The 19,676-nt window shown below is 43.1% G+C and overlaps 3 protein-coding genes across 10 annotated transcripts in view; 2 read left to right on the top strand and 1 right to left on the bottom strand.

Annotated features, from left to right (window-relative positions):
• Myo81F (unconventional myosin 81F) overlaps positions 1-2,324 on the bottom strand; it is a 38,489-nt gene extending 36,165 nt beyond the window's left edge. For all 3 annotated transcript variants that reach the window (XM_086992891.1, XM_086992890.1, XM_086992893.1), the window contains exon 1: positions 2,061-2,324. The gene's annotated coding sequence lies outside the window, so the exon portion shown is untranslated. The remainder of the gene's footprint in view (positions 1-2,060) is intronic.
• Positions 2,325-2,479: 155 nt separating this feature from the next.
• The window catches only part of LOC111253460 (guanine nucleotide-binding protein subunit beta-2-like), a 30,126-nt gene continuing 12,929 nt past the window's right edge, over positions 2,480-19,676 (top strand). Inside the window, exons 1-4 of one of the 6 annotated variants that reach the window (XM_086992899.1) lie at positions 2,797-3,304; positions 8,907-13,078; positions 13,892-13,997; positions 18,425-18,630. In XM_086992899.1, the coding sequence (XP_086849025.1) occupies positions 13,965-13,997; positions 18,425-18,630 (239 nt within the window). In that variant the 5' untranslated portion in view covers positions 2,797-3,304; positions 8,907-13,078; positions 13,892-13,964. Of the gene's footprint in view, positions 2,621-2,775; positions 3,305-8,906; positions 13,998-18,424; positions 18,631-19,676 lie in introns of those variants that run through there. The other 5 variants (XM_086992898.1, XM_086992900.1, XM_022812848.2 and 2 more) reach the window with 5 other exon arrangements.
• On the top strand, positions 5,233-6,522 carry Adat1 (Adenosine deaminase, tRNA-specific 1). The gene has a single exon (XM_086992499.1). The coding sequence runs from the start codon at positions 5,233-5,235 to the stop codon at positions 6,520-6,522; it is 1,290 nt and encodes a 429-aa protein (XP_086848625.1).

Raw genomic sequence — 19,676 nt, 5'->3', positions numbered from 1 at the left:
GCTACTGTATCATCTGACTGAGCATATCAGTGTAGGTATTTCGTAAGCACTACCGACGCGAAAGCCCACGACGATAGCTTGTTGTTAATCTATACCATTCGAACTAGCGACTCCTCGATATATTTAAGGACCTAAGGTATACCTCCGCACTTTCTACCACCCCTTCTGCATAACAAACATGTACAAACATACAGTGCTTTTGAAGACAAATATACCTATGATAATATTACTTACCTATCGACACGCATGTGTATAAGGGCAACGAAACCGTTCATCCAAACCTATGTTTTACTAAAGCGGCTACAACTCTGTTGATGAGTATGCTTGCAAGAACCTAGATACCGACCATTCCGAGAAATTAGTTCTACGATTTTCGTAATTGGGTAAGTTAGGTAATTGGGCAAGTACCCAGTGGTAAAAACGACACATGCGAAAAACACGGCGTTTAGTAGAAAACAACGTTGTCGATTCGTGGCGTGTTCGATTGCTAACGCTACTTGATTTTCCGAATTCCATACAATAAACAAATTTAAATTTTCTATTTCTTTTTATACCCTATCGACTACGGAGTTTTCCTCAGGAAAGGTTTCAAGATAGCGATGTCATCGTACTGTATGCTCCTTCGCTTTTTTGGATGGCAAAGGAGGCACACGATAATTAACATGGGGTATTGGTACGACTACGAAAAGCTTACAGAATGACTAGTAGTAGATTAGCTGACTCTGGGTACTCAAACAAATGAAGTACAATCGGGGAACGGCTCAAAAATATGATCGAGTTACTGGCGCTGACTGATGGCATAAAGCAACAAAGTATAATGATTCGACGATGCAATCGGTAATTTGAAACATAGTCCTTAGAAAATTATCATGAAACTGCAACTAACTAACAAAAATAACAATCTGACAAATTTACCAATTCGACTAGGCAGAGCCGGGTAAGCCCTTGTCATTACGTGCAGGAACAGAAAAAAACAAGTGTATAGGTCTGGAGTGTTTATGACTGAAAGTGAAAAATTAAGGACCTTAACGATTCTACATGTATGAAACTCTTCGCTATTATATTCTCAATTGCGCTTGTTTTTACTGTTTTTTTTTAGCGTTGCCTTTAGATAGAAAAAGGATATATTAAATCAAGAGATTATTTTCGATCGATTTTCTAAGACCGTATATCGTTATGAAACGCACACATCGACAATGTACTAAGTCTCTAATAAGAAAATTTTATAAATATCTTACCTACTAATTCTAAACGATTCAGACAAAATTGTTTCCTTATCAAATGAGTGTCTTTATGAAAAATTGCTGATTATTTTTGGCTTACAAGGAATTTGTTTTTGGCCGTCAGGTCTTTTCACACTGCCGTCTACACTATCTGCCATACGCAAGCAACGTTCTTGACCCCGCTAGCCTACAATCCTTTATTATTGATGTAAATACATATGAAACCTGCCAAAGGCATTGGTTATAAATCCGCATTGTTAGATTTCCCTTCACCTGCTTGCTTGATAACTTTACATATACCCAGTTTGCGTTTAAAGAATTTCAATCGGCTTAGACACACAAAAGCGGCGCAAAAACGTTGTAAATCTTTGAAGAGCAAAGCCTGCTATGGACTCAAAGTTTGTCATTAGCCTAAGATAGAATCCTCTTTGCTCTGGCTAGCATATAATTGGGCCTTGTGCCTTCAGTGCGGACACCATATAGGCGAGTAATGCGTGATCACTACACGACTGAGATATAAGTACTTCGTCAGCTCGCAAACTAAAGCCTTTTGGCGGTTGAGATACTACTAACCGGAAATTAAGTAGACGATTTTTAAAACAACTCTAGTAGTTTAGGAGTTTCCAATTTTATATATTTGAGCTGTTTTACCCAAGTCGTCCTGTAACTAATTTCCTTATTTCAATTAATTTTAGAGTCCGCATAAGACATTATTTTCAGAATTTTTTTTAATAGGGTATTTCTTCACCTTCCTATTTAGTAATATAAATATGTTGGATTGCGCTCGTTTATTTTTGAACAAGCACGATTTGCCAAGATGTTGGGATGAGAACTGACCTGCTTTCGAGGATTCTGAGTCGGGTCTTATATCCCTGGCACTCCAACCTGAACCCTCGCAACAGGAAAGTCCTGTTTGCTCTTTCTGCTGCAGCCGTGGTCCAGCGCCACCGTAAATATCCGTACGCGATGCTGGCGGGGCTATGATCATTGTCATCATCATCACCTTCATTGTACAACACAATGATCAGCAGCGCGCTCCACCGTTTTCTCTCGTTCCCTCTCGTCCTTCTCGCAGATTGCCCTTTCCCGACGTCGGTGGAATGAGTGGCAAAACAGACACTGAGGTTGACTAACGCTAAGACTCCTGCCGTCGTCCATCGCAGGTATCTCTCCACTAACCCTTACTCTTTCACCGGTCACTCGTGAGTGCTGTGTCCCGTAAATGGGGCGATTTCCATCAAGTCCATCGCCTATATCTGGGATATTACTCGATGGTGGTGTCTGATGACCGAAACGGCGCACAGTGCGTTGGACTGCTCGTGTTCTTGGTGCTGCTACAGCTACGATTGCTGCAGCTGCTATGAGCTGATGGTCGTCCGCCTGATGGCGGTAGTATGGTGAGCTTAGTTGAGCGCCGATGATGTTAGAAAGGGTTGCGAGATGCTCTTGTTTACTCCTGCTAACTGATTCTGCTGTTACTGCTTTTTTGGCCGCGAGCAGTCGTTAGGTGGAGATGTTATTGGTGTTTGGTATAGTAGTGGAGGCAGCAGTGATGCTAATATAGACGCTGTGAAAGGACTGCTTAACGATAACCCACACGCAGGGACGACGACACAGCCACCTGCACTGCGTGCTTTTGTTTCTTGCTTTTTGGCTAACACCTCAAGCATCATAATTTCTCGCTTATCAGTCGCAGTCGGAGAAAAAGCGCGAGTGAACAAAAAGAAGGGGTATTAGAGTATAAAACAGACGGAGAGAGCTGACGGGCGGGCGGGCGGGCGGGCGGGGGTCAAACGGGCGACCTCACTTAGTTACCCTCTCCGTGTAGATCCGCGTCTGTGTTTGTGTGTTCCGTGCAAGAACGCGGATAGCGACAACGAGAACTGCTGTTCCCAGTGCGAAAATGTGCATTGGTGAATTGTTTTCCGTGTGAAGAAGAGAGGAGAATGTGCTGCTGGTGTTGATAACAGGAAGGAAGAAGAACCAGAGCTGGCCATCCGCGCCCCGCACCAGCAGATCAGGATTAGTTGTGTGGTGGCTGTTTGGCGTTCGGCTTCCACATCGACAGCGCGATCGCGCTGGTGGGTTATACGTTTGATGCTTTCGTTAACAGGGTTCAATGAGCAAGCAGCAACGGCAGAATAGTGGCACAAGTCCTACTATTATTTCTTCTACTAGTGCCTGATTCCTTGATTGGTCTAGATGCTGATTTTTCTGCTGTTGCTATTGTACTTGAACTGTACCTGCGCCCCTCTTTCCCCGTCCACCCCAAAACACCCGCACGACTTTATGCATGGATGCTGTGTACGAGTGCGACGCGGTATGTGAGGTTGGAGTACAGTATGCTGTCCTATGCTGTTCTAGTAGGACTGTTTTCGCGTGCACGCGGGCGTGCGTTTTCGTACAAGTCAACCAACGGGGAAGAAAAATGTTAGAGCAACGGCCTATGCGAGGGTTACTAAAAAACTCACTGTTCTCTGCCAGTATTGACGCAGCTGAAAGAAAGCAAGAGAGCACCTGTTCATCTCGTCGGCTGTTGGCGGGCTCCTCGTGTATCGCGTGAACATCGAAACGTTGATAGCGGCATCAGCCACTGCATCCATCAGATTCTTGAGCGCACCAAACTGTCAGCAAATGGTCACCCTGTAATCCGCGAGCTCTCTTTCGACGTTTCGTCCCAATAACCGTTGTTCTTTTACCCATAATCCCAGCACAATACAAGCGTCTTTGAATTAACCATTCGAGTGTAGTAAGCTTGATCGCCAGTGGAAAATTACAGCGAAATCACATCCACTATCCTTATAGAACAGTCGTCGTCATCGTCATAACAAGTATTACAAATCTCTTCCTTCTTAATATTGCTCTAGTGCCCGTCGCGCCTCCCTCTCTCGGGCGCGTTACAGTTTTTCGTTAAATTTGTGGTTAATAACAGCAGCGTTGCTCCATCTTTTTCCATATAAACAACGTATTAGGTCTGCGGCACCAACCCATAACATGTGCTTTTTCTTCTGATGGCTGCCTTAACGATTGTTCATCGTGCATTTATGGTGACCGTATTCGCCACCAACAATGCCGATCTTAAAAGCAGAACTGCAGAAGACTACGTTGCAGCAGACTAACGATGACAAGCAACGGGAAGTGTCATTGGAGAGACGCCCCCATTGGCAGTACTGCTACTGAATCTAATCCCCGGCACGGCGAAGGCAAAAGCAGCAGTGACTACAGTCGAGGGAGGCGACTTGTTATCCGCTATTTCACTGATCGGTCTAAGTAGCATGTTCCCGCTATAGGGTCGCCGCTATCCACTAAGATTAAGATGAACGGGTTAATTCGCGCACCCGCTTCACGCCATGCTGCTGTTTGTGTAGTAGGGCAATCCGGATAATCGGAAATCTAGCGTAAGACGATCTGAAGCACACCGTGAATTACCTACTCATACAATGATTGCAAAGCATTCAATGTTTGCTGTCGTTGCTGCTTTCGACAAAAGAATAGCTAAACAATTAGCTAATCTTAAAAGTCGACGATAGATTACGGCTGATTCTGTATTTGGCAGTGGATGCTACGTCTAAACGGCTACCTGATGGGCCCTGATGATGTGGCGCCGTTTTCATTGGCAATAATTGCTTGATTATTATACCAGTTTTAATCGGATTGCTCATATGGTATGGCATGCCAACCTGTTTGTCACAGCTCGGCGATAGAAACGAGAGTTCAACCGCGGCATAGTTGAACCTCGTTGGGCATTCAATAAGAAAGCTGTCAGTGCCTTGAGCATATCGGATTAACCTATGACGAAAGTAGAGAGAGACATTACCAGTTTACAATGTTATGATTCTCGAACAGTTAAAGGCTAGGCTTCGCGGCATTAATACCAGCTCGTTTGCCGTGTCAATCCGATCCGTAACGCTATCCAACGCATTGGAATAGGTTGTAGCAACATGGAACGGACATGCCTTGTAGAAGATGTCAGAAAATTACAAATCGAGCTTATCACAATAGCAATACTATGTCGAATCTGCACTGGCACAGTTGTTACGAACCGAATCGAGAACGAAATGTGCCTGCAGTGGTTAGCGAACTGGTTCTAGATGCATTTGCAAGACTACCTCGTAATGGTAAACCTTCAGACGCTCAGTGGACCGTATTGGCAGGCTTCGTGGCAGTCCCCACTAGCGAAACTGAAGACGGCAGTGATTCTGAACAGGCCCAACTGATATCTCTGGCCACAGGAACCAAATGTTTGGGACGTAGTCAACGACGCCCGGAACTCGTTTGCGACTCGCATGCGGAGGTGCTTGCCCGCCGTCTGTTCAACAGACAGCTGCTGGATGAAATCCACGCAATCTTCACCGGTAAATCGTCACAATTTTTGTCTTTTGACTCCAGCGGACTCTGCGCTTGGCGGCAGAATCAATACTCATTATACTTATACGTGTCGCGTGCCCCATGCGGAGATTCTGTAATTTGTGATAAAGAACAAACTACTTTCCCCGCTGCCCTACTTTTGCCCGGCGAATCCACTGTGTCGTCGTCGTCTTCATTAAATGATGTGGTTGTTCTTGCTGCTGAAACTGCTACTGGCTCTTCTGATATTCACCGCACAGGCGCCAAGCCTGTTCCTTCTGCTGGTCAAGATCCTCGCCGCACAGGCAAGGAATACCACGCTATCGGTCTACCCCGTACAAAACCTGGTCGCGGCGAACCCACGGACTGCATGTCGTGCAGCGATAAAATATCTCGTTGGGTGGCGTGTGGCGTCCAAAGTAGGCTACTGGCTACGTTTTTAGCTGGGCCAATCCCCCTAGCTGGTCTAGTACTTGGAGGCGACGTCTTTGACGAGTCCGCATTGCGCCGAGCATTTCTCGAGCGCCACTCATGTCCTCTTAACACGCTAAATCTGTGGCCTGCTCCCAATGCAGGCAAGAGCACGTTCCGTCACGATCGTAAACAAGGCGCCGAGCGATGCTCTACGAGCCTGCTCATTCGCCGAACTGGTCAACAGGAAATAGCAGTTGACGGGCGGCGTCACGGTATTGTCAAGAAGCACATTGGCAGCCCTAAGGCCGAATTAAGTATCTGCCGGCGTCAGTTGTTGCTGACGTTCCGGTCACTTGTTCGCGAGTTACTTGAGGGTCAAGGGACGGAAGCATATGCGAGACTGGCACCCCTGTTAACGACGAGCTATGCTGATACTAAATTGAAATCGACACCGGCGTGGCTCACGGAAAGGCGGGCCCTCTTCAATGCTAAGATGCTCCACTGGACAACGAAAGACGCTCAGGACTTCTACCCTTAACATTCACTTTGAGCATGCTTCGCCAAACTTTAGTTCCGCCAAAGCGTAGTACATAAATCATTGCAGACCCCCTTATCAACGTTGTCTGTTCGAGTTGTTGAGTCTTACTGTTTAAATTAGCTATCATCAATTAGCAGGAATGAACCAGAAACGATACTTTCTTTATCCAGGCGAAGTAAGCATTTGCGCCAAATGTATATTCACCTTACTCTCCTTGATCATGATATCACTACTGCTACCACAGAAATATTTAATATTGTACGACATTAAGCACCGAGGGCAGATGTGTCTAGCGTCACAAGCTGCAGGTCTCATCGTTTCATACTAGAAGTCTTCGATTTGCATGTGCATGCATAAAATTTCCCAGCGTCACCGCACTTTCAAATAATGTTATATAGTAGATCTGAGACAATTACAAGAAATACTTAGTTAAGTTAAAATAAAGACATATGTTGCTGTTGTCATGCACAGGTCTATACATGTGGTTGAGGTTTTTATTTGTGGCCACTCCTTTCGTAATCTAGGTTTTGGTTCTACTTGTGGGCAAGTTGAGATTCTACTCGGCACTAGAAAGCTTATAATAAAACCAGCATAGCTAGTGCGGCTGGTAGACAGGCAGGCAGGCAGGCAGGGCCTAGTCTCTCTGTTAGCTAGGACTAGGCACGTAAAAACAGGCCGCTCTTGAATGATTGCCGCAAAAATTTGAGCGTTGTTGATGGACGAAGTGCCATTAGAGGGAGGTGCAGTGGCTCGATGAGAGAAAGAAGACACCTCGTGGACTAAACACCTGCTTTACTTGCGGGACGCGCTCTTCTGTCCAGTGTTTGCCTGGCCTTTGATATGCTACCGTTGGAAGCAGCAGTGGCGCGGGCTCCATGTCGTGTGTGTATGCTGCTAGTGTGGTGCGCCGGGAGGCGTCAAGGCTGATTGGGAGTTTCTTTTTTGGATAGCTGCCGCCGTTGCTGGCACTGTACTGACTGCTTTTCCATCTCTGTAGTGTTCCGCCAGAAGGCGCGGCAGCAACGGTAGCAGCTAGCGTTCGGCAACAGGGTCAAGCGATCACTTCGAGTAGCCGTAGCAAGTCGGTTCCCACTGTAACATTCCACTCGACTGGCTAGCCGTATGTACCGTTCAGTGCCAATCAACCATGTCGTTATATGATGACTTCAGCGCATAATAATCGATGGATGATGCTTTCTCACGCATTATTGCATGCATCTGAGCAGCAGCACTCGCCGTAGGCTAGATATACCGATAGGTACTATTATGTCGATCTGTAGATTTCAATCAGCACACTAAACCGCCGCTAGCGTGCATATCGACTCTGGCGGTGAACTTTTAGCCATTTTTAGTTGCACGCTATTGCCGCCGTGGCCGGGTGCCGCTCCTCTCAGCTGTGTGCAGATGTGCACAGATAGATTGAGAGAATCATCACTTGAACTAAGGCATGTGAAACAGAATATATTTAGAATAAATATTTGTATTACTGTTTTTAGCTTGTTGCGGCTGCTGGTGTGTTGTGCCTTGAACTTATTAATGGAAACACGTAGACAGGTAATTTTATCTGCATCAACTACATAGGGGACAGAGACAATAAGGGGTCTTAAAACGTAGACAGAAACCCCTAGTTTTGACGTTTTCGGCAATGGCTGGGCATAATGTGTGCGTTCTAATTTCATTGTGTGGCCAATCGTGAGCTTCACCTACATAACGCTTAAAATTATTGCCTTTAGTTTCATTTAATTACTGACTGATGTGTTAAAATAGACAGTTACGTCATGCAAAGATGAGGAAAAGAGGTTGAAAGACGGGCGAGCGTGTTTTGGTGGAAGCCAAATCAAGACGATAAACCAATTTCCTGGCGCTGAGAGAATCCTGAGCTTCACTGCCATCTTGCACTTCATATGTAAACAAAGCCTATGCAAGACCTCCATAAGAGCCTATAACATATTCCTGGTTCGTCTTGTCCTGCTACATAAAGCGCAATGAATAGTTAGTAGACCGTACACCTCAAGGTATACCTTTTCTCTAACACGGACACATCCGATGAAACAAAATAGAACACAACAAGACAGACAAGTGTATCTAGACATAATTATTACGATCTAATGTGAATTCAATATATAATTAAGTAGCTACTTGAGAGCCGGTGGAATATCGGCCGGTAGTCAGTCGGCGTTTCCTTTACCAGCTGGAGTGTAACAGAAGGGCTAAGGAGACCTGTTATTAGTAATATTTAAATGATACAAATGCTGTGATGCGATCTATTTGGTTTGTAGTCCACTTTCAGCCTAGATGATAGTTAGATGGCGATTTATACAGAGAAAGTAAGTTATAGTTTATACGGTGTAGTTTAAACGAAATTCTGATTAACCCTTTTGCAGTTATTAAGCAATCAATTTGGCACCGGACCTGGCTTAGACGCGAACGGCAGCAACACGGAGTGCATTTCTACCTGGAGACTAAATGAGTGTAATTGGCTTTCGGCGCGCGCTGATGGCAGCTGCTGGAACGTCAGATGGTACTGCATCGCGAGGCCAAGTTTCATTGTGTTCCGACTGAATGTAGTGTTTAGTAAACACAGAAGCACTTCTAACCAGTGTTTGAGTTTCCGCCAACAGAAAATTGAGTTTTCAGCGACAAGCACACACGAGTTTTGTTAAAGCAGGGGGGAAAGGGCGGCCGCTGGGGGGAATCTAGACGAGCATTCTTAGGATGAGTGTTGCTGTCATAGGCAATGCTTGCTAATTTTTCTATCATTACTAACCAGTGGTTTATCGGCATTTCAAAGCAGAAGTCAATGCTACTTCGAATAGCGTTGACCACCTATCGCAACCGATCGTCCGGCAACTAAGTCGAGAGTGCACTATCGCTACTTCAACGAGAACGACGACGAAGACTCTAAGATGATTGTCAATTTTCTACGCCAGAAAAACTAAAGGATGGTTTTCCAGAGGTCCAACTTTTTTGTGTTCACTTCACATCCTTCATTCTCTGGCTGAACGAGAAAAATATAGAACTTTCGCCGTTGTTGTGGTCTTTCAATAGCAGCGACAACGAATCGACGCGAACTACTAAAACCGTGCTACTAAGGTAAAAATTACAGCGTGACGGTGGTAGCCTTACGACTGTGCTGTGCGAAACAGCGTTCCGGCGATGTGTTAGGAGAGAGCATAAAAAAACGTGCCAATGACGCTACGCGCACGCCGCACAAAGCTAATATGAATACCGTGTTTCCATCAGACGGCTGCTTCCAAGCGCGAAAGGAACTGTGCCCACGCCCGCATTCGAATCTAGACCACCACGTGCCCCTAACATCAGTAGTCGAATGCGTTATCCAGTTATTATGGGATCGATTAAACTAATAGTAAGAATTCTACAGACACTTTGTTGACTTCTGCCCGATGCAGTAACGGTGCCTGTTTAGGGGCTAATTATCGTGCGGCCTACTGATTAGTCACTGCTACCCTCGTAATCCGTTGCTGCTGCTCTCGGTTGTGATAGCAGTTCGCAGCAGTCGCAGTAGTGGCCTCGCTGATTAGGTGTTAAGCATCGAACGTGGAGTTAACTGACTCACTGGCACATAACAGCTCAGCTATCCCTTTAGTTACCAATGTAATACGTGTATTCTTGCTGGCGGTGTTTGATTAATAACGAAGTTTTGGCGTATTTGAAGTCGGTCGAAGGTCGATTTCATCCAGGCACGGCAGTGGAATACCGGTACAGCCAACTCAAGCTACAAGCATTGCAAACACGTCAATTGAGAGCTATTGTGACACCAAATAGACTTCAATTTAGCTGCACACAGTGACCCAATCTTAAGGTTAATTCTTAAGGCTCTCAAGCAGCTCAATAAACAAAGTATTTTCCCGAATAGGAGAATGCGGTTTCAATGTTAATTTTACCGCCAAAGCCGAAGCTTATGTAGAGGTGGCACCGTCTTTATCCTCATAAGGTTATGTTTGAGATCATATTTGGTCGCATCACAATCTCTGTTTCAATTGAGAACGAAAAAATGGTACGTCATATAAAGAAGACTATACTTTGTCAATAAATTGTAGCAGTAGCAATAGTATTAGGTTCAAAAATACAGCACTTCCAAAGAGATCGAAAAATAAAAACAGACTGAACCCAAAGACCATCGAGTGTTTAAATACCAACTTGTACCAAGAAAACTCTAGAACAATTCAATGTGTTAATAAGTTAAACGAATGGTTAGCCGATACTGAATAAACCGGAAAGTCTTAATTTTACCTAACTGCTCCTACGTTGCCGGTCGTAGTGATTTGGGTTTTTGAGCAATTTCACCATGATGATGTGGCACTATCGATAAAAAAGTAAACGTGATTGGTACAATTTTTATATTGTTCGATATAGTGCCATCATTTACTTTTCCTTAGCTGACTTTTAGCGGGCATAAAATGAAAGTGTAGTTTCCCCTGCACGTTCACGCCACCTTCGATTTTTTCGTCGAGAGAGTTACTGTCACGGGTCATATATAATTTTAAATGAAATCTGTTAGTATCGAAAGGTGTTACTTTTACACAGATTTGAACTTCTGGAATAGGAATAAGGTAATCCGCTCCTCATGATTTCGTTGTAAAAAAAACGCCCGCTCCGTTTACTGATCTGTTACGCCGTCAAGGATAGACCCCGATATCTAAAACATCCTGTATATGCTCATTTGAGACCGGCATATGCTGCAAGCCGGTTTTCGGTCAGGCACACAGGAGTCACATTAGACGCACGACTTTCAGACCACTGACACTGATTCTGCTATCAGTATATAGTATACAAGTGTTTGTGATAGCTTTGTTCTGCTATTGGGGGGCAGGCAACTGGCCTACGGCAACGACTATGAGTACAACAACACCGACGCTGTCGTAGCCGCTCGTTATTCTGGCGACATACACAGTCAGTAACGGGACACGTCACACCGAGAGGAAGCAACCCGTAAAGGCGAGTATCAGCCAAAGTATAGGAGACCGTGTTGCGCTTGATGCTGCGAGGAGGTCAGCTTGGACGACGGCAGTAGGGTGGTGATGGCTGGCTAAGAGTGGCGCGCAGTTATTGTCATCCAAAGAGAAGGGGGCCGCGCTTGCGACGCAGCGACCGACATCAGTAGTGGCTGTAAAACTAGCAATCGGAAGGAATAGTAAAAGCAGTGAAGGCGGTATCGGCAGTGTTGGTCGCTGCTTCGTATCAAGCCGCCTACTACAAGCAAGCAAGCAAGCAATCATGACTGAGCGAGCTAGCTAGCTAGCTAGCGAGCGGGCGTCTCCAGTGACAATAACATCCGTAATATTACTTAGTTGAATCTGCCAGCTACCAATCGAGTGAGCTCCCGCCGCAAACGACAACACCAGCGGCGACATAGCTATGGCAATATTATGGTAGATATTATAGTAGCAATACGTTTTAAGGTAGTGGCATAGCAGCAGATAGTGGCCGTTACAACGAGAGGCCACTGCAGTTGTCTTTGTTGTTGATCACGATAGTGATCATGATCTTGCTCTCCAACTTTCCTAACTATAGAACTGTGTACGTATGTTTTGCAACAGCAATATCGTGCTTTGCTGCCTGACGATGCCATTCAGCAAGTAGTGGCTACCATAGTCCTTTCTACCAGCTGCGCTAAACAACGATTATTTCAGATCGATCCAGCCATCTAGCCCAGTTACCTATTTCGTCCTGTCAACGGTGATCTTTGGCAAAGTAGCGACTTACTACTACCAGTGCAACAGCAACAATCAACCACTACAGCTTGCGCAGTGACGGCTGGCAGTGCGCGATCCCGTAGAAGGGAATGGTGGCACCAAGCGTCATTTTCGACCTGTTAGCCAGCCAACCAGCACCGTGTGGCGACTCTTATCCGACCACGGCAAGCAGCAGGCAACAGAAGGACACATCGAGGAACAGCGCTGAATAGGACTAGTGACGGCATAACAACATTATCATAAGACAGGTGGTAGCAGGAAGAAGAAAGCCTAGTTCAGGGCCATCGATTGAATCACGACCGCTGGTCACTGCGATGTCGACAACGACATCCGAGGACGCTGAGAGACACAAGACAGCAGCTGCATGCCGCTTGTTAGCACAACGGCAATAAGAGTATGGCAATACAACAAAATACTAGTGCGAAGTAGGAACACATGCGGGAGAGGCAGCAAGCAGCTATCGAACGAGCTTAGTCAACATAACATAGGGCGGCAACTAGCTTGAGTGCCACGAAGAGTCTGGCCACAGCGGCACACAAACGCTTAAAAGGGAAACAGGCCTTGTGACAAAAGCGAAACAGCATACACTGTTACAGAAGCCCTCGAGCCAAACAGGAAGCTTGACAACCTACGCCTGGCTACGATACATTCGAGGTGCTATTTCACGGAAAAAAGAAGGAACATAAATGTGAAGTTCGCGAATGACTATGAAGACCAGAGAATGAGACTAAAAATGCACGAACTTTGGTCGTGGGCTTTGTGTGTACACGGTGCGTGAGTTGTTGCTTTGTTTTTTTTTTCGACGACGATGAGCAGAGTATGTTAAGCAACGAGGAGAGGTAAGTGGTCGATCGGTCGCGGGTGGTGATGCTCAACACCAAGACGACTGTCAACATCCATAGTGGTTATCGTTATTGCAATTAGTGTCTTTAAGTCTACTAATGCCGCTGCTGTTGCTGTTTACCGTCGTGCCACAGTGCATGCACCGACTGCTGCAGTTGAGCTGAGTAGCAGCTTACGCAGCCTGATCTCACTGCAAATTAGAAGCTACGATAGTATCAAGAACAGAAACTTACGTGACAAGGTGTGCTTCGGAGGGTTGTAAACTCATTTTTACTACTTCGTTCTCTAAATTATAGTATAACATCACGACTATTAATGGTTACTATAACATTGTAAGTATACATCTTCACTGCGCTGTCGCTGCCTCTGCAGGCGCCGCAAGACTACTTAGCGGCAATAGAAAAACGTTCTTACGAATAATAGTAAATAGTAAACGTAATAAAACCAATCATAATAGCAGAAACACATCGACAAGAGACAGTACAGGACGCATCACATAAAGGTCACCGCTAAAGTACGTGCGAAATTACAACTGCAGCTCAACAGGACACCGCAAGATAATTTTCGTCATCGTCAGCATCATTTCATCATAGTCGTCGTTATCGGTGCATGATAATTATTAATTAAAACCAAATTATCGTTGTCGTCTGTTCCGAGTACGGCATCCCATTGCGTTTATTGTCGCCCGTTTGTGAGCAGTATCTGTAATCTATTGTCGATATCTACTCTCATTCAAAAAGGAAAGCCTTTATTACTGTTTTCGAGCTTGCTCCGCGAGTTCTTTTAACTGACTCAGTCGACATTGCCAGCTAGCGTTACTCAACAACAACCGCGGTAGCACGCTGAAGTGACAATACGTGAGTGTCGCCGCACTACAGAAAAATGACGGACCAGAAAACGAAGACAGACGACGGGGTAAGGAAAGAGTTTTGTCAGCTCGTTTTTAAGCCATTCCGTTGTTTGCTCTATCGGCTAGAATGCTAGTTTTAGCTTATAAAAAAAAAATGTCCTTTAAAATACAACAAGCAGGTTCTCTCATAAACTAATAATGAATATGCTTTTTGATTGTCTTTTGTATATAATAAATTTTTATCTTCCTCCTCGTCTGCAATTATTACCTATTTCTAGTATTATTACCTGCCAATAGTAAGACTTGAAATAGCACAGCTACTCTGTTACTTGCTCTTATTCGATCCCAATATTAATTTAATCGAGTTTTGCAGTTGCGGGCTGGAATAAGTCGGCCAGTAAAGCTTGGTTGAGTTAAAACTTATATTTTGGCTTTTAAGTTCAATATTACCTTTAAGATCCATTTGAAAAGAATTGCCTTCCTTCAGCTTTCGTAGATTTGACGCCAATTATTTTTAAAATTTTATATATATGCTCAGTGTTCTACCAACGGTAATTCTGTCCAAAGATAAGTCGCGTAAAAACAATTTTAGTCGCTACATAATACGAGCCTTTTCTTTGAGGGTTGTAAGCCACGCAGTCTTGTACCTCAATCGTCTATATATCCGTATAAAGTTCGTATGTAACCATAATCGAAGATCTGGTGTATCCCTTGTGCTTAGAACAAGTTGGGACGATAGCGATATTGCTTGTTTGTAGGCTGTGTCGAAACGAGAATATAATTTTTTTCATATCATAATGCCGACAGGGAAGCCGATCACAAACGCCTTTACCCAGTGTAATTGCCGGTCCCTTTGATACAATACTTCTATCGAATTTAATTTTCGAACTACTTATACTATAATAATATAGGAGAACTATAATAATAAAGGAGTCATAAGGTATTAAGGGCCTAGAAAGGCCAAAAGGTGCAAAAAGTTCGAAAAAAGGCTAATTGCTAAGGCTTATCTGTGCTACTCAATTGCTGATAGAGTCCATATAAATTTTGGAGCCCTGTTCATAAATTTTCAAGTTATCAAGATGCTTTCTAAGAAGAAAAAATTTAAAAATAGTTGATTTGGTTCATATTCACAAGATAAGTCTGGTCCCTTTGCCTCATTGGGTTTACAGTTTTACGTTTATGGAACGAATAGAATAAAAATAGCGGGTGGATGTATGTCTGCTATGATAAATAGCCCATAAAAACATATTTCACTTTATCTTAAATATTTCGTATAAACATATCACCTTTGAAACACCTTAATTAACTTATGGTGCGCGAACGGCTTGCCAATTCTACTTTGCTTCCTCAGCCTCATAGGATATGCATTACGCATACTAGGCACTGATACATAGTAGACATAATAAAGGTGACCAAAAAACGCACGGAATTTTGTTCCGTTGGTGAGTTCAGTATGTTGAAGAGAACATATTGAACTTATGTCTGCAGTTAAAATGTAGACGGATTGCGGAGGGCGTTTACAGAAAAGTATACCATGCCACCAAACGAATATTTAGCTCTTAGGTATTTCGTGTCTTATCATTCCTTCATTGACTCCTTATATAGTCTGCGTACCAGTTGATTTTATCATTGTAATCTCTCAACCCTGAGAATGTAATGCAACCCGGCATGTAGATTAATGACAATTCAAGAATCAGAACTACCTGTATGTATCCACACCTATGAAATCATTGTCGCTCAGAATTTAGTTTTTGTCTTCTTTTCTCTAAAAATAAACCACTTGACTATCAATATCTAGAATTGTCAAGGGCGTTTTCGACATATCATGCATTTTATATTTTCTATCTTGTTGTTAAAATGATGTGCAGCATAAAAGTTGAAAAAAAAAACAAAAGAAAATCGGGGTACTCAGCAGTGATTCAATATATAAAGTGGTAGCAAGTGTTTTTTGCGATCTTAATCTAATGTATTGGCTTCCTACCTGGAGCCTCTCTATTGTCCTCGTTTTACTTATTTTGGCTTAATTAATTATAAGATTAGTTTTGTTATCTGTTTATTGTGTTGGCACCGGTATCGATCAGGTAGTATGTGCATCTCAAAGACCTTCAAGTAAAATACACACGACATATACCAATCCGAGTCACAAAAAAAGTACAGACTTCATTTGCTTCGTTTCCGCCACAGTGACTAACAGCTTCAATACAAATAACTGATAAAAACTGTATTAAGGCTTTTGTCTTAAATAGGGCGTATTATCTCGCGTAGAATGTGCTTAGGGCAACGTCCTCTACTGTCTCGAAAGTACCCGATTTGATATTAGCGTTCACTCTAATATAACTTAATTCAGACTGCGCATACTTACTATGGTTATTTTTACAAACCTTGTAGGACACATGAAGATAACTGGACGATATTCCCATAGAAATAAAAAATTTTGTAACTTTTTTAGGAATAAAATTCAGTGTTCTAATTGCCACAGTGTACAATTGAACTACTTACTCTCACCGGCCTTTATTTTCCGTAAAAAAATAGTTTTCAGTAATTCTAACTATACGTGCTTTTAGCCAGAGACAGGCTAGAACCACAGCTATAGCTATATATTCTCGCTCTGATAATAAAATTCAGCGTATCATTTTTTTATACTGACTATCTCAATACATCGCTTACGACTCCCGGCACGTTTTTCAAGTTCATTGCTGCTCATCAAGTTTAGTACTCGCCAGACGTCAACGGAGTTGTACTGGCCATGGAATCCAGCTCGTTTCATCATGAAGGATCCTAATTAGCATTCTGGATATCTTCAATATTTTAATTTAATAGTAACTATTAAAAGATTGGGCTATTATTAGAACCGATCAAGGCTCTGTCGCCTGAGACTGCGCTGCAGTGTCCTCATTTGTGATGGAGACCTTAAGTACAAATCGGTCGAACGCTTTAGTGTTCTTGCTGCTTCAAAAGGGAACACGTTTCCAGTTAGTCCTAATATGCCCATGCTGCCTTTTCTGTAATTCTCGTTAATGCAGGATCCGTGCCCGATGTTTTTGTGTATAGAAGTGGACCAAAAACTAGTTTTGAGTCGCGGCAGATCTGGTCGCTGGCGCCAACAGGTCACACGCTAGTATAAGCCCTGTACCCAGCTGACAAAGAGCAAAGCCTTTTTTACATTACGTTTCCTTATTGCACAGTTACGTTTAGTACTATGGGGTAACTACAATGATAGTAATTAATCCATAAGTTCTATAAGAGGTATAAATGAAGCCCAGTGCTCTACGTACTCGTATGTTTCAATCAACACCTAATTTCATTGCATCCTTTAATTTACATCCCAATATATTGATTTGACAAAAACTTCACCTGTCGACCTAGGCTTGTAAATTAAGGTCACTCCAATAATCCTTGAGCGATAATCCAAAGATAAGCAACATAACTTGAGAATTCAAAACGAGTTTCTGGTTTTCTTCTTCTAACGGCTTGCCAGATACGATGAAATATAATTACGACCACACCCCAACCAAATGTCTTTAATTTGATTGTTAAGCATGTTGACGATCGAATTCGGTAATTTTTTTTTGCTGTGTGCATTTTTCTAATCATAAAATTATTAAGGCCACATGTCAGTTGGCCAAGGCACTGGTAATTGTTTGTTGAGAAGGGCATCTGCCATCGCTCAAATGTTAATCTGTGTCTTAACTTAGAAACGCATAATAGTTTATTTCCGTAAACCCAAATTAGAGATGGTAGTTATAACGATAGCACAATAAGATCATTACAAACCGTCTAACGACGGACAAGCCACAGATTGGTCGGTCATCTTGTGTCCATGTGACAAATACTACGTGCATGGCATGCGTCCTAGTAACTGGCAGAACTCTACAAAGAACCGCTGCGCGTCCACCTAGGAATTCGAATTCTCACCAATCAATGACAGTAGATTTGTCACTCTAGCTACTGCTGTCACTAATGTAACGGTAGTCGACGGATGAGTTTAGCTTTGACCCTTAAAAAATACGTACATAATAAGTTGAAAGTTATTTTCACTTATTCCAAGGAAATTGACTTCTTGTTGTTATTATTTCTACTATACCTGCCAGGTGTGTTTTAAAAAATATCATTTACTTTTAAATTTTGCGGACAAACAAGTAGTTCAATATGACCCATATTGTATTTAGCCTCACTTAATCTGATCAAATTAATCATTTAGTTTCCTTTATCGGCAAAATATCTTGCACCTGTAACTGCATGTAGACGCATCATTAGCTTTGCTATTTTTGTCCTGTTATTACTTTAATATACCTAATTGAATATGGGAATTCTAGAACTGTAAATGCTCAAAATGTTAAGAGACGATAGTGTAGTACTAGAACGCACCCAATGCTGTTGCTAATGAAGTAAATCTGGAAAAGTTCTCCAGAGAAGGACGAATCAAATCATATTTCATCGTGAAGTTGGGAATTTTGTTGATGGACAATTAACCAATGTAGCTCAACTCCAGGAAGAGTCAACCGAGGAAGAGCTGCTGGAGGAACTCGAAAATCTCCGAACGAAGATCGCCAAGGCGCAGGCGGCGGCCCGTGATGCTGAGCTCAGTACGTACGTCCAGCAGTTCGCTCCCATTCAGGGCCTACGGCTAAAGGGTCGGAAGATTCTTAAAGGGCACATTGCCAAAGTGGTGGCGGTGGATTTCGCCGGAGATTCGAAGTACGTACCCGAATACCTTTATAATAATATGAAATATTATTATCTACACGTATGTTTATACTATAATAGTTTCAAAAGAAATATCCGCCTTATAGTTCCGCCTTAATAGTTAGGCCATAAACGATTGATGCAAAGAACGATCCAACTGATAACTTGTTTAGTAATGACATCTGATAAAGACGTTCAACTTTTAAATGCTGTTTCCCGAAATCAGCGCAGCCATTACCCGAAGAATTGAAAAGCCTGGGTATTCGAACTAATAGTTATTTACTTGAAGTTCTTTATTTTAAAAACGCAAAGAGGGCTGGGGCTCAGATTGGGTGTGCCATATATTAGACTGAAATGTACCAGCGAGAGGTAATATATGTTAGGTAAAAGGCACACGACAGCTGAATACAGCATTTACCTTTACTGTGACAGCAGATGCACACAAGTTCACTTGTTATTATTGGTGTTACGCGTGGCTGTTGAGCTGTTTGCTCCATAGTCGTTTTGGTTGTGTGGGGTTTTTTTTGTCTATTTCAATGGCCTCTACGCGCACGAACCAACTAGAGCCATGTTGAGTAAATTCACCAAAGCGTACTACTATTAACCACCGACACTACTCTTGCGAAATTCTAACACTTGCGACATTTTCATCAAGGTATACCTGAAAAAAATATTCGGTAAATCCTACCCCAGAAACGACAAGTGCCTTCGGCCTGGCCCGGCTTGTAGTTGCTTAAGGATCTGAATTATTGCGACTCTGTCGGCATTACGATTTCTGTCTACACACATAAGATCTACTTTTAGGATATGTTCGCATTGATGATTGGTGATACTCGCTTAGTAGGGTAAATCAGTCAGTTATTGGCGCAGACCAACGGTAAATCTTTGCCATGGCTCAAAAAAAACGAAACACATTTTTAGGTCTCTCCTTTATTCTCCTTCTCATTCTTCAACTCAGTTTCATCTTTTCTACTAGCTTCTGTTTTCGGACGCCTCCTTTTCCGGACAGTATTCCTCATACAAGAGATACTACTATGCTATCGGCTTGCTCACTTTCA

Source organism: Varroa destructor, unplaced genomic scaffold, assembly GCF_002443255.2.
Source record: "Varroa destructor unplaced genomic scaffold, Vdes_3.0 BEIS01000006.1, whole genome shotgun sequence".
Lineage (NCBI taxonomy): Eukaryota > Metazoa > Arthropoda > Arachnida > Mesostigmata > Varroidae > Varroa > Varroa destructor.
The sequence above is the reverse complement of the archived record's forward strand: the minus strand, read 5'-3'. Positions and strand labels throughout refer to the sequence as shown.

Bases quoted from the DNA above. Each gene is read 5' to 3' on its own strand.
- Adat1 (XM_086992499.1), top strand. From the start codon at position 5,233: ATGTCGAATCTGCACTGGCACAGTTGTTACGAACCGAATCGAGAACGA.